This window comes from Protopterus annectens, chromosome 17.part0 (assembly GCF_019279795.1).
Source record: "Protopterus annectens isolate FY-2018-M chromosome 17.part0, PAN1.0, whole genome shotgun sequence".
NCBI lineage: Eukaryota > Metazoa > Chordata > Ceratodontiformes > Protopteridae > Protopterus > Protopterus annectens.
Genome location: NC_056751.1, coordinates 36,427,051 through 36,441,610, shown reverse-complemented (window position 1 = coordinate 36,441,610; position 14,560 = coordinate 36,427,051). Strand labels below are relative to the sequence as shown.

Here is a 14,560-nt window from a genome sequence, read left to right as displayed (position 1 = left end):
GGGACATCGTAAGCATACATGCAAAAGGAGTCACTTGGACTCCCCTGAATCCCTTACCGAAGACACTGATTTAGATGAAGGAGAAGGTTCCCCCAGGTCACCTCCCAATAATGTCTCCTTTGGAGACATCATGGAGATCCTCTGCCAGAGGGGAAGTTGGTTAGCCCCAAAACCTTCTACGGATGATTCAGTATTCCTGGAGGCTTTTGGAATGGGCCCATCTACTTCCTGGGTGTCCCTGCCGGCGGATCCTTTAGTGGATCTTATCACCACGCGGACATGGAAGGAGCCTGACACCATAGAACTGATACCTAAGCGCCCGGACAAAATTCTCTCTCCATCCTCTGACAGACAGGCATGGTATAAAGGATCCTTTGTGGACACTATGGTGGTTGCAGCAGCCACCAAGAGGGAACTGGCTCAAGGGAGTTTCTCGGTCCACCCTCTGGATAAGGAATCCAGAACGGTGGATCAGTTTGGGAAGAGAGTGTATTCTTCAGCGACTTTTTCCATCCAAGCACTGAACTACTTGGCACATGTCATACGACTGCAGCGAGACCTAGTCACGGAGTTAGCTGAGTTGCCCCCAGAGTCTTTGTCACAAGAGGACAAGCGTCTCTTCTCCGTGAATCCGTCTACTCTGAAATCAGTGTCAAACATGTCCATGCGTCTCCTTTCTCATGCTACGGAAGGAGCAGCTAGGGTGGCTGGGACTGGCATTGCTATGAGGTGACACACTTGGCTCAGACTGTGTCAGTTTGTGGACCCCTTCAATGCGTCTTTTACGAATGCTCCCTTCAATGGTTCTTTCTTTGAGAAGACCGTCCATGACACCCTTGTCCAGAGTGAGAAAGACAGGAAGACCTTGTCTGCTGTTGGAATCCGCTTCTCTAGCCCTCAAAGATCCTTTTCCTGGAATCAGAGGGGGCAAAAGAAGATGTAGTTCCGGAAATCTCAGTTTCCCCAGGACTCCCCTGACAACTTGTCCCCTAGAGGCAGAGGGGGACATGGCAGACGCCGGCCCCGAGACAGAGGGGGTCAGAGCAACTTTGGGTCTAGGGAGCCCTTCTCGGACAGGCCCACGCAGCAGCCCTGAGGGGTTGCCCAACTGTCCTACTCTGGAGGCAGTCGGGGGAAGATTACCATTGCACCCGACGGCATGGGAGTCCATAACTGCAGATCATTGGGTGCTTCAAATAATATCCAGAGGTTACACCATACCGTTTGTTGCCCCTCCAATCCAACCAAACCACCTCCCAGATGTCCCACCTGCTCAAAGGGAGACGGCAGCGCTAGAGGTTTCCAAGCTGCTTCAAAAACGAGCCATCGAACCGGTCCCCCCCGATCAGTCCAGGTTCTTTTTAGCGCCAAAAAAGACAGGGGACCTCAGACCCATTTTGGACCTGTCAACCTTAAACCTGGCTGTCGCCAAACAAAAATTCCAGATGGTCACCCTGCAGTCCATTCTACCTTATCCTCGAGAATGTGACTGGATGTGCTCGATAGATCTCCAGGGCGCTTACTATCATATCAAGATACACAGGAGATTCCTTCACTTCCGGCTGGGAGCCAGTCCTTTCCAGTTCTGAGCCCTACCCTTCGGTCTCACCACAGCCCCCAGGGTGTTCACCAAGGTAATGGCAGTAGTAGCGGCTCACCTGAGGCTTCAGGGGATTCAGGTATTCCCTTACCTAGACGATTGGCTCCTCGTTACTTCCACCTAGCGTCTTCTTTGCCAAGCCAGAGACTTTGTCGTACATCATGCAGCTTTGTAAGGGATTACGGTCAATGTTCCCAAGTCACTCTTGAATCTGGTACAGACCTTGGACTTTATCAGGGCACGGCTGGACACCCTTCAGTTGAAAGTCTTCCTAACTCCAGACAGGGTCCAGAGTCTAAGAGCTCATGTATCACTGATTCTTGGCCTCAGATTGCCGAAGGCAGCGGATGTTCTCAGAGCCTTGGGCTCTATGGCTACAGCAGTTTCTATCCTCCCCTGCGTGCGTCTTCACATGCGTATTCTACAATGGAATCTAGCCGTACAGTGGTCTTGGCTGGATCTCCCCATGGAATACCCAATTTACATCAGCAAAGCCTGCAGGGCGTCACTTCTCTGGTGGGTCCAGTCTCCCGAGATTGTAGCAGGACGTCCCTTTGTTCCATCCACAGCCCAAGCCACAGTGACCACGGATGCCTCCCAGCTAGGGTGGAGGGGGGCATTATCTGGGGAGGACAGTCCAAGGCACGTGGTCCCAGATTGAGACCAGATTGCACATAAATGTATTGGAGATGAGAGCAGTGCTTTTAGCATTGCAGGCCTTTCATACTGTTCTTCCTCTAGGAACTATTGCAGTTCAGTCAGACAGCATGTCTGTTACATCAGCAAACAGGGAGGAATCAGATCTTCTCCTCTGTGTCGCGAGGCCATGAGCATTTGGGAGTGGGCGATCTCCACCAGTTGGTTTCTGATTGCAACGCACATCCCGGGACGCTCCAACATTTTAGTGGATAAATTGACTTGGGCTATTCTGATGCCATACGAGCGATCTTTGAAGCAGTCAGTAACAGAGGAGATCTCCCTTGTGTAGGGACAGCCTTGCTGCGTCTTTGCATTTCCTTCCAACGTGAAGTGCAACAAGTTCTTCACTCTGATTCCCTCACCAGGGGACCCCCCCAAAGACGCTCTAGTCCATGGTTGGCCTCCCGGGCTTCTGTACGCTTATCCCCCATTACCACTCATTCTGAAGTTTCTTCAGAAGACTTGCCAACTGGGGTGCAAGGTGATCCTCATTGCCCCATTCTGGCCTCGTCAGGTTTGGTTCCCCTTCCTCTGGTCTCATGTTCTAGCTCCTCCTTGGATTCTAGATCCCTGCCCGGATCTCATTTCTCATCCTTCGGGCATCTGTCCGCCCAACCTGGACAGCCTCAAGCTGACAGCTTGGTTGTTCCAGTTCCCTTAATTGCCAGGACTCCCAAGTCTTTCATCTTCAGTAAAAACTATTCTAGTGGCGGCTCATAAGTCTTCCAGCAGAAAGATTTACCACAGTAAATGGAAACGATTTTCTATTTTGGCATCTCAGAGAAAGCTGGATCCTTTTACAGCCCCTGTATCCACGGTACTGGATTTTTTTAGCCAGCATTTTTCAACAAGGGGCCAGTTCTTGCACTGTGAAAGTGCAACTGGCAGCTATTTCAAATTTTCATGTCGGCGAGAACATGAATGCCCTGACCTCTTCTAGATTGTGTAAGGCTTTTCTTAAAGGCACTTTTGTTTTACGCCCTCCAGTTAAGAACCCTGTCCCTCCTTGGGACCTTACTTTGGTTCTTCAGGCCTTAGTTGCTCCCCCCTTTGAACCTGCAGCTTCAGCAGATATAAAGTTTCTGTCCTGGAAGACAGCCTTCCTAGTGGCTATTACTTCAGCTAGGAGGGTTTCTGAGCTTCAGGCCATGTCTGCTGTGCCCCCTTCTTTGATCTTCCATAAGGATAGGGTTTCTCTCCACACAAACCCTTCTTTCTTACCAAAAGTGGCATCTGAATCAAACATCAATCAAACAATTAACCTGCCTGTTTTCTTTCCAAATTTTCAGAACAAAGGTGAATATAAACTGCATTTACTAGATGTTCACAGACAACTTCATTTTTATTTACACAGAACAAAGCCCTTCTGTAAGTCTGACCAGTTATTTGTGTCCTTTTCTAAGCCATTTTTGGGTAAGGCCATCTCCAAAGTTTCTTTAGCTAGATGGATTACGCTGTGTATTTTGCAGATTTACAAAGACAAAGGTTTATCTTCACCTGGTCCGATTAAAGAGCATTCTGCCAGATCTATGGCAACGTCTGCTGCTTTCCGGTCTAGGGTGCCATTGGATGACATTTGTTCGGCAGCACCTTAGGCTAAGTTGCATACCTTCATTTCTCATTATAAGTTGGATTTAATCTCTAGAGGGAGAGCATCCTTCGACTCTGCGGTGCTCATTGATATCCTTCCACGAGGGCCTCCCAGGGGCTTGAGTAGCTGGGGACTCTGTCCCACAGGTTGAAGATAAAATGAAGTTAACTACTTCAGATAAAGAAGTTATGTACTCACCCTAACTTTCCATCTGAGTAGTTATACTTCATTTTTCTGCAACCGTCCCACCCTCCTTCCTCCGAACCTTCTCATGTTATGATCATGTATGGTTTCTTTCTAGTTTGAGTTGCTGGTTAGTTTGGTTTGCAGCAAACTCGATGTGAGGGAAGGCAGTAGATGATGTGTTATGGGTAAGGGGGAGGAGCTTGGAGCTCAGAGCAGATGCTTGTAAAGTTGCCTGCTCGGATCTGATATGGATCCGAATACCCACAGGTTGCAGAAAAATGAAGTATAACTACTCAGATGGAATGTTATGGTGAGTACATAACTTCTTTTTACTGGGAAAATCTGACTGGGACAGAGCCCATTTTTAGCAGAGACCCAGGGACAAATGCTCCAAATGCATGTCTTTTGATTTTTGTTTGTTTGTTTTTGTAAGAAACACAGTATGAGAGAATTTCACTTTCTGCTCCTTTGGTTCTTTGTTACATTTCATTTTCAAAGCAGTTCTGCACTACAGCTTTGTATGCGTTTCTAGATAGAAGCAGAGTTCATAGCCCAACTGTAATATTCCTACTCCATTTTCAGCTTTGTCAATTTCCCCTTTGAGAAAGATAATTTAAAATGAAAAATCCATTCACTTGCTTTTTGTAGCAGAGGTGTTGGGTAACAGCCAAGTCCACATAATGTTATTCATGTGTGTCTGATGGAGGTAAAAATAAAACTGAAAATAAACTACATCCTGATAAGAAGTAGAACAAGAACAAATTTTTCTACAGAGTCTTGATACACTGCTGCAGTGGAGATTTTCAAATTGGTCTGATGTATGTCTCCAGCAGTATCTGGAGAGAGACATATTCTGCTACAGTACCATTGGGTGACCAATTTGCCAATGTTGTCCTTATGACAACTGTGATGGTGAGGTAGTGCATGTGTAACATATGCCAGCATAGCTAGCTAGAGTTTTGTAAATAATTATATGTCATTTGAATATCAAACTGATTTGTACAGATGCTTGTGTTAAAAATGTATTTGTAAAGTTGCTTGTATTAAAAATGTGTCAACAGTAGCTCCTGCTGGACAGAAAAAAATATACATGTTTGTCAGACTGTATTGTTGTAACCAATGAAAGGTATATATTTTAGCAGAGGATACTGGAAGAGAAGGGGTTAAGCTCAGCCCAGCTAACCTTAAGACAAATAGCTTGAAATTAAATGACTTGGTTTAGGCCATAAAGATTTTATCTCAAAGGTCTGAATGCAGCCAGCAATTTAATGTCTGTGAAAAGCCTGGGCTGGGATCCTGCTTTGTTGTCCTTAGTGGTGAACTAATTGCTACACTGAGGTGCCAGAGAATGGGTTGTTCATTTCTGCAGGAAGTGTGAAAGTGTTGGAATTGTTTTACTGTTTCCAGATGCTGTAATAAACCTTAGCTAAAGTTCTATATGTGTATTGTGACACATCACTGCCAGATCCTGACTCAGTTTCTAGTGAGAGGATAGTGTGGGAACCAGAGAGTCAGGTGACCAGATGCGATATCATTCTGTATCAGCACTGAAATTTTGTTTGAATGCTAGTGAGAGATGTGAGGAGTGCAATCTGTTTTTGAGCCTGACAAGACACTCTTCCACTTTCATTTTGCCTTGCTTCAGTAAGTAACTAGGGAACAGTAATTCTTTAGTCAGTTAAAAAAATATGGTCAGATTAGCTAAATGTTTTTTTCTGTATCTGAGTTTTTACACCTGTGTTGTTTTTTATATTTCCTGTGATTGAAACTCTGGTGTTCATTTTAAATAGATATTTAGTATTTTCATGTTTTTTGTTTATTATAAGTATATATCAACCTTTCATTGTGACTGATCTTTTATAAAATATTTAACCTTTGAGAGTGTTTGCATTTATTTAGTGGCACTGTGGCTCCTGAAATTCTTGTTGCTTAGTTAAACACTACCATTTGTATAAGTATTAATTTTAGTAAATGTAATTGGGTAACCTGGTAAGAGCCTTAAAGTAGCTGGTTTTGGGTGTTCTGGTGGCAGCAAATCTACCTTATAGTCTGAGTGGAGGTGGCAGAGAAGATAAGTTGTGCCAGCCTTTCCCAGTGTGTGTGTGTGCATGTGTGTGTGTGTGTGTGTGTGTGTGTGTGTGTGTGTGTGTGTGTGTGTGTGTGTGTGTGATAATCAAATCTCAAAGAGAGTGTGTGTGGCAGCTATTTTAAACAGGTGCACTGAGGAGCACTGGTTTCACAGAGAGGGTGATGGAGGACTTGGCTTGGAACACCCGACTAAGGACTCAGTTCTGTAGGGTCTTATTTGATGCCTGGAGAGAAAGACCAGCCCCAGGACTGGAGTGCGCATTCTCTGTGGGCTCTAAAGGGAAATTGTACTTGGTGCAGAGGGCTGCATCTGAAAATACTGTGTGTGTCTATTTTTCTTATAGTGAATGTTCCTCACCGGTGGCAATGGTGAGAATGAGGCTCCTTGATCACTGGCCCAGAGGAGGGACATTACAACAACAATAGAATAATCTTGATTCAACCCAGAGTAAACATTTCCACAGTACCAAATAGTCACAAAATCAACAGAAATTATTTGTCCTTAGTAACATAGAATTCAGTTGTTTAAATTAAATGTGAATATGAAGAAGCACACATAATGTGTATGTGCTTGAGGTGTTTATGTAGTGCTTTCACACCAACTTGCATGTTATTTCAGGAAGATGCACATATTAATAAAAATATGTGGTTTGATTACTTGAAACAGTGTATAGTCTGATAAGTCATTTCTAATGTTCTGAAAAAAGTCATTATTACAGTGCTTAACAGAATCAGTTTGGCTTTATTTGGCCTTGCACACTTGCCACTGTTCATACACATTCATTCCCTTTTTTACGAGACAAGAGCAAGTTGGGGTGGGGAGTCAACCAGCATCTGGGAACCCATTGACAGACTTTCCTAACAACATTCTGGAAAACTCACGTGCGTCCTTACCAAAACAAGAACATGCTGTGCCTTCCCCTTAGCATTTACATTGAAGGCTGTCATGAAAACATGTTTTGAAAGAGGCAAGTACATGTCTCCAGTCTGTGTGCTTCATGCCATAGACAACTTCATCCAAATTAGTTGGTATTAGAAGATACTGGGTCACCTTCCTCTCATCAGGAAGGGTGATCCTGTATTGATCATTCACTTCCACCCTCAAACTTGTTTGACCAGTGCCTGAGTTTTATTAGTCCATCTTAGGTCATCTGGGTTACACTTGATGCTTTATCTGTGTGCGCTGCAGAACTAGGCTAAACTGCATTATTTCAATACAGTGTTTGCATTCAGTACTGCTTTATATTAATTACTGTTTCCTAAATGAACATTTAAAAAGCGCAGTCCTCACCTTAAAACAGTCTCTCTGCTTGGTTTCTACAGCAAATGGCATTTGTTGAAATCAGTGCATTTTTAGTGCTCAGGCTGGAATCCTTGCAGTTTACCTTTGACTTTCTGGCACTTGGGATACCGCAGTTTCTCAGAGCAGTATGCCTCAGTCATAGGGGAAGAATGCTTATTGGTGAAGCTCATTGTATGCAATTTCATTATTATAAACCTGATTCTGTATTATCACAAATGTGTAAGCCCAAATACAGAATGTTTGTATTCCTAATTCACACGATTTTTCCATTTGAGATCCTTTTCTAATGTGCCTGAGGCTGCAGCAGAACTTCCACTTTTTTAGAACATTGCACTGTACTAAAAACATTCATAACAGAGCTCCATGTTATAGCTTAGTTTTTAGCTTTCCCATAGCCAGTTTTGGGTTAACCCAAAAAAGCACTATGTAATTCTAAGAATGTTTTAATTGGTTGGTTAGTTGATTTATTTTTACTTAATTAAAATTTAAGTGAGTAGAACACTAATCCAAATATACCATTTTTAAGCCTGCCCAGAATGGTTACAGAATGAATGCTTTACAGCTTGTAACAAATCTAGGTTTCTTATAAACAGTAATGCTCCATAATTAAATACCAACAGTTACTTATTCTGTATTATACAATGACTGGCTATTAGTACTCAAAAAGTAGCACACTAATCGGTCAGCCTAACTAGCATGCCCGTTGTAAATCCAAGCATATACCAATGGAAAAAGGTCTGGTTGCCAGGACATTTTTCCATTAATATATGCAATAAAAATTTTATTTTATTTAATTTTTTTAAATAAGCTCACAAAAATGGAAACCCAAATGAATGAGAGAAACAGCACATAGAAAAATAAAAGGATAATCAGGTCGTTATGCAAAATTAAAGAAATGTACCTGATTATAATTTTATCTTCCCTGTCTCATCTCTCCGGTACGTTAAAAGCCTCCCAGTTTCTTTTTAGTTAAAAAAAAAAAAAAAGGCAACAGAGTCCATTGCTTTCACTGTTGTGAAAGCATGGGAATGCAAGTCTCGTACACATGTGCACTACATTAGCAATGCCCCAGGATACCAAGGGAAAAGCAGAAGAGCACCACGGGGCTGTTATGCAAAGACATTGTGTAAGAAAAGTAAGTATTTTTTTTCTTGAGTATAGCAATAACGGACTCTGTGGTGTGGTATATTGAAAATTTACCCACGGTTGGCTTTGTTTAATCACTTAGGCTTCACCCTTGTGATTAAACCACAACAACCATGGGAAAATCTTCAATATACCACACCCACATTGCTGGTTATTGCTATAGTAGACTAGGGAGTTGAGAGCAGTAATACAGAAACAGTAATTCAAGCTATGGTATGTGCAGTATTTACATTAAGCGAGCAAAATAGTTCAACATTACTGGGTCACAAAGAAGGCCCTTGACACTATTTCTTGTGCAGAAATTATTGACAGACTTGTAAATCTGAATGTAAACCCTTAAGTTAACCTGGTCAAAAGAGGATCAATAAATAAATATGTAGTGGATAGTTAAATGGCTGTCTGACAAAACCCATTTGATTAAGAGTTGCAGGTGCCACTTCTGAAAAAAAAAAGTTACCAGTGGTGTACCACAGGGTTCATTGCTGGGCCTGCTCCTTTTTGACATTTATTTCTCAGATCTTCAGGCCAACACTCCTGGCCCGTGGTTATGTATGTTTGCAAATGACTGTAAATTGGGTTGTTGTTTTCAGTTTACTTTGTCTCATATATGGACTCTATTTCTTATCACACTGAGCTTTTTAGCCATGAAAGATCCTTTGACCTCTTACTCCTTTGCAGAACAAATTGTATCTCATATACCCAGTTAACAGAAATTAACCTTGTCAGCTGGTAAATAGGACACGTTGGTGTGATAGATTCATTTCCCAACAGATTCCCTTACCTCTGGAACAAACTTCCACTACATGTCAAGCAGAGTAGCACCCTAGTACTTGTGAACCTTTAAGAAGCACTCCACTCTTCCATCTGTTTGTATAGCCCATATCATTTGTTCTAATCATGTGCCATAGTGATCATTAAGTGTGTTTCTTCTTCCTGTGTCCTTGTCACTCCCACCCAGCATGGAGGGTGCTGACGTAGGTGGTATGACTATTAAGATTCTTAAATGTGTTCCTTCTTAAAAAAAAATTGATTGAACTGCCTGTCTGTTTATTCAGTGATTTCCCTCAAATAGAAAAATGACAGGCTAATTCTTCTCTTCAGAAGTATGCATTCCAGAACATGATTACATTACTGTCCTGTTGATTTGATTTATGTTTTCGTCAAAGTAAGTCTATGTTTTTGAAAGGATGCCAAGTTGTAGCATTAATTATGTAACTGTGGTTGTGAACTAGAATTGACTGGTCATAAAGTAATGCATGTCAGCACCTCCACCAAGATAACTGCTTGTAGTAATACTAATTTTGAACTTTGCCTTAGTTTATACAATTAGTGACTCACAAGAGAGATTTTCTTGTGCATTAAACATACAAGTGGTCACTTGAACAGCAGTAAGTATTACCTCATTAGGTGGTGTTAATGTATTATCTAGAGAGTTTAAGTAGTCTTTTAGCAAAATAACCTTTTACTTTACAGTAGACAGTACACTTGAACTGGTCTGTGAAGTGTCATGCAGAGAACAAGGGTATAGTTCTGTTGTTTGGGAGGTCTCCCTAGATCTCTTGCCCTTATTTTACTGAGTCCAATATTACTGAAATTCATTCTAGGCCCTTGCAAAGTCTAGCTGATGAAACAATATTAAAGTTAAGAAGAGCATCTTTACTGACAATGTAATCTTGTTTTAATAACGCATTTCAGATTTAAATTCTTTTAATACTTGTAAGATCATCACTTGAAGAAAGCTCCACTGATCAGTGGCAAAATGTAGTAAACATCTTTTTAAGTGAAATGGTTAACATCATTGCACCCCTAACATCTATTTTTAATTTCTTCCTTTGTGTACTGCAATAGATGTAGCAGGTTCCAGTCAGAAATAAAGCGCTTGAAAATCTCTTCACCAGTGCGAGTCTGTCAGAACTGTTACTACAATCTACAGCATGAGAGAGGTTCAGATGAGAGTGGGTCCAGAAATTAATGAAATTGTGGCAGCATGCAAACTGTCGGAAACAATGACTTTATCATCTGTCCTCTAAATATGCTTCTGTCTTGAGCTCTCCAGACTTGGATGCTTCAGTCCTTGTAAAGGCTGGCAAGAAATCGAGTAAGGATGATGCAGTTGATGTTATCTTGGTACTGTGTTTTCTGAAACAGAAAGGGATCACTGTCTGCATTTAAATGTCTGCACTGTACAGTTATAACTAGCTGGTTCACTGCAGGAAACCACTGGTGGTTTCATGAAAGGAAAGTCAGCACCATACTCCACAGCCCTCCACTGCTTATTGTCACTGTTATTGTACCATAACTCGTTTTGTGTCAGACTGTTTTAACGTTACACTGCAATTTGTGGGAGAAGACACAAAACACTGGCTTTTTAGATTGTAGTTGTAAATCTGCCTTCCTCGTGAGTGCAGCTGTTTATATTGTAAATAAATAAATATTATAATGGTCTTTTTAACTAGATGGACATAAAAAAGTTCCCTGGGACTTCAGCCTCAACCAGTAATTAATAAACTGCAAGTAGTTTATCTTGAATTTTTAAATTCATGCAGAAAGAAATTAATGTGTAATAACACTCATTATGCTGGCATTATGTGGTTATTTTTTAAATATTCTTTCTGATTTCAGGGTAATGATTGTTGATCATGTTTGTTTACTTCATATATCAGAGATTTGTTTTCCTCAGTATCTTTCAGTTTGCCATCTTCCATTATTTCCTCCAGCCTGTAAGTTGGGTGTTTGAGTAGTAGAGAATAGTGCACTCATTTTTCACTGTAGTAGCTGATATTTAAATAATGGTGACATGTAACACACATTTTTGCTAAACACAGGTGTGAAGTATTGGTTTAGGTAAGTTGTTTAGTTTATAGTCTCTTGCATAGTTTTTGCATTATCACAGTGCATATGTTGTCTGTGGTAAATGACTGTGCTTAAAGCTGACATGGACTATATAATGCATAGAAGCACAGGCACTTGCATCAGAAACGGAATGCTAACCTCTTCTAGTTAGTGGTAGATGACCCTAACCCTGTTTGATGTTTGACTTTATCCTGTCATCCCTTTCTGGTATTATTCCCTAATGTACATAATTGTTGCTGCTAAAATTAAAACAATTAACACAAACCTGCTTTTTGGACATGAGTTACAAAGCAATACGCTTATAATTCATTAGTGGCTGTTACATCTGGAGTGCAGCATTAACTTTTTCACATTGTCATTATTCCAGCTGAATCCTCCCATTTTACACAGAAGCAGAGTGTTTGTGGGCACCTTTTTATGAATTTGACTGTTGCCTTTCCCTTTCTTGACTACCCTTGCAGAAAAAGTGATGTATACTATCATTATTTCTGTGCAAAATGTGTGTCTTCACTTAACGCCTTGGAATGTCCCCTATTCTAGTTTTTTGTTTTGCCTTTTTGTTAAACTTTACTTGCCCTTCAGCATCTGTTGATTACTATTAGATGTGTTGTGTAGGCAGCCTCTCTTTGCTTGATTATTTGGGTGCAGGCACATAACCTCCTTTGGTTAAGGCATGTAGCACAGAGGATTAAAGTTACGAGCTGTTAATGAGTTTCTTCCTGAATGAGTTGCTTCCTGTAAGTCAAAGGTAATGTTCGATTCCTTCCACTTCTGTTTGCCTAAGTGGCTCTGAGCAAGTCACTTGACCAGACAGTGCTCCAAGATCACCCCTGAAAAAGGAGACTTTGTCTACTGGGCTTAACAAATAGAATAAAAATAGTTTCTGTTCTTAACCTGGTCCTTCTGTCCATACGGAGCTAAGGGCTTCCAGAAGTACACAGAATATAAAATGAAGGCACAGCAATTTTGTGTGCTTTTCATCTGAGATGATTAGTGAACCTGGTTGGACCTGTGGCTGCATGAATTTGTACAGTCAGGGATCTACAGCTCCAAGCAACTAGAGTTGGCAAGTAATTTTTCATCTTTGAGTACAAACCAGCTAGTTTGCAGTTCATAACAGTTGACAAATTGTTCAAATAACATGGTATTTGCTCAGAGGTAATCACCATCTTTCTTGTCTTCTCCAGTCTTGTAGATGTTACCCTCACTTTAGACCCCTGCCACAAGACTTGATTTTTTTCTTAGCTAAGGTACATTGCAGCCTAATTCTAGGTTACTGCAGAAAAATTATTTAAGATTGTATCACATGCTCCCTTCCCAAGTCAAGTAATCCTTCCTTAGGTTCTTTTGAACATCTTAACTATTTTCATACATTTCACACTAAATTTTGTCTGTCATAGTCTGGTCTATCTTTTTTTATTCTTGCTACCTTTTTCGTAGTATGTCTACACTTCTGTAATTGTCGATTTAATGTTCAGTTACACTTTTACTTCCAGTACCAGTGCACTTTCATTTAGAAATATACTAAGCAGAAAATAATGCTTGGCAGGGTGGGTGTTACTAGGGGAGTAGGAAATTAGCTACTAGCTGAGGGCCTTTTCTCCTCTGTAAGCCTGTTATTTCCCCAGTAGTGCCCATCTTGAAGGGTAGTATTGCACTTAGAAAATGGGTTGTCTGTTAAATGGGTTTGTATTTGTTTTACTATTAGTATATACATATATATACATTTGTGTATATACATTTTTTGATGTAAAGTATTTCCTTTGTCTAATGTTTAATTGTTGTTGTAGGATATGAAATTGCTCTTGGAAGATGTATTTTACATACAAAATCTACATTATATAACTGTTTAATGTGCACTCACACATCTACACAGTAAATTCCATATATAGACATAGTAACAGTTGCAGAGGCAGAGAGTTTCTCACACATGAAATACATACACACACACACACACACACACACACACGCATATACCCAGCAGTTACAACCAGTTTGTTGGTTGTCAACATGTCAGATGCCTCACTGTCATCAAATGAATAAAAAACTACATACAATGCAAAAGAATACATCTCCCTGCCCCATACCCCTCAAGTTGTCTGATTCTGTGTCATATGTCTGCTCTGTCCCTAAAAACACTTGATTTTTTCATACATTTTTGTTCAGAAAAAGCATGTTGATGCAAAATGTCGTGCTCTATTAACTTCTTGAGTAAGTATGGGTAATATTTATAATTTTTCCTGTTTTTGCTGGCTTTATCCAGAATTCTTGAGCAAAGAAGTTAAGAAATGTCTCTCTCTCTCTCTGTCACACACACCTTCCTTTTAATACAGTTAACTGCATTTTTTTCATTTATTTTTAAGTGCTGCTGCTAACCATGGTGAAAGAAAAGTTTCAGCTGCATGTAACTGTTGAATTCCACTCTCTAAATGGGACATGTTTAGCAAACGATAAAAAATAGACACCATTTTTTTCTCTCTGCTTCACGGTGGCTTAATACGCTACTGGGAAGCCATGGGTTTGATACAGATGGTACTCTCCTTGTTCATAGGGTTACCACCTGTCCCATTTGTGAGGGACAGTCCCTCTTTGGGCAGTTGTGTCCTGACAAAAAATATTAAAAATGACAAATGTCCTGAGATTGCAGGACATAATTATTTTCTATATTTTATGTAATAGTTGCATAAAACAGTTATTCTGTATCTAAAATACCTAAATGTTATAAGAAACAGAATAAGCAACTAAAATTCTACAAGAATAATCTTTTATTTAGGCAAAAAAGTTAAGTTCTATCCTTTGTACTGACCGTGGATATGTGTAGGTCTGTAGAATCTGATGTTTGTACCGACAATGTCCCACTTTGGCCATTTGAAAAGGTGGCAACCCTATTTGTTCATTAATACCCTCTTGGAGAATGTCTTTACTCCAAGTGCGTATTCATTATAATCCACCCATTTTCTGCACAGGAATAGTATCAGAACTGATCCCTGTGGGATGCTGCACATCTCTGTTTGTTTGCCATTTACCACTGTCCTGTCTTCTGTCTTTTTACTTACTAATAGTCCAGTTCATCTTGGTTGGTTTTGTCTGGAAG

The 14,560-nt window shown here is 40.7% G+C and overlaps 1 protein-coding gene across 1 annotated transcript in view; it reads left to right on the top strand.

Annotated features, from left to right (window-relative positions):
* WDFY3 (WD repeat and FYVE domain containing 3) overlaps window positions 1-14,088 on the top strand; it is a 5,086,165-nt gene extending 5,072,077 nt beyond the window's left edge. Inside the window, exon 65 of the mRNA XM_044059488.1 lies at window positions 10,462-14,088. Within this exon, the coding sequence (XP_043915423.1) occupies window positions 10,462-10,585 (124 nt within the window). The 3' untranslated portion in view covers window positions 10,586-14,088. The remainder of the gene's footprint in view (window positions 1-10,461) is intronic.
* The last annotated feature ends 472 nt before the right edge of the window (window positions 14,089-14,560 follow it).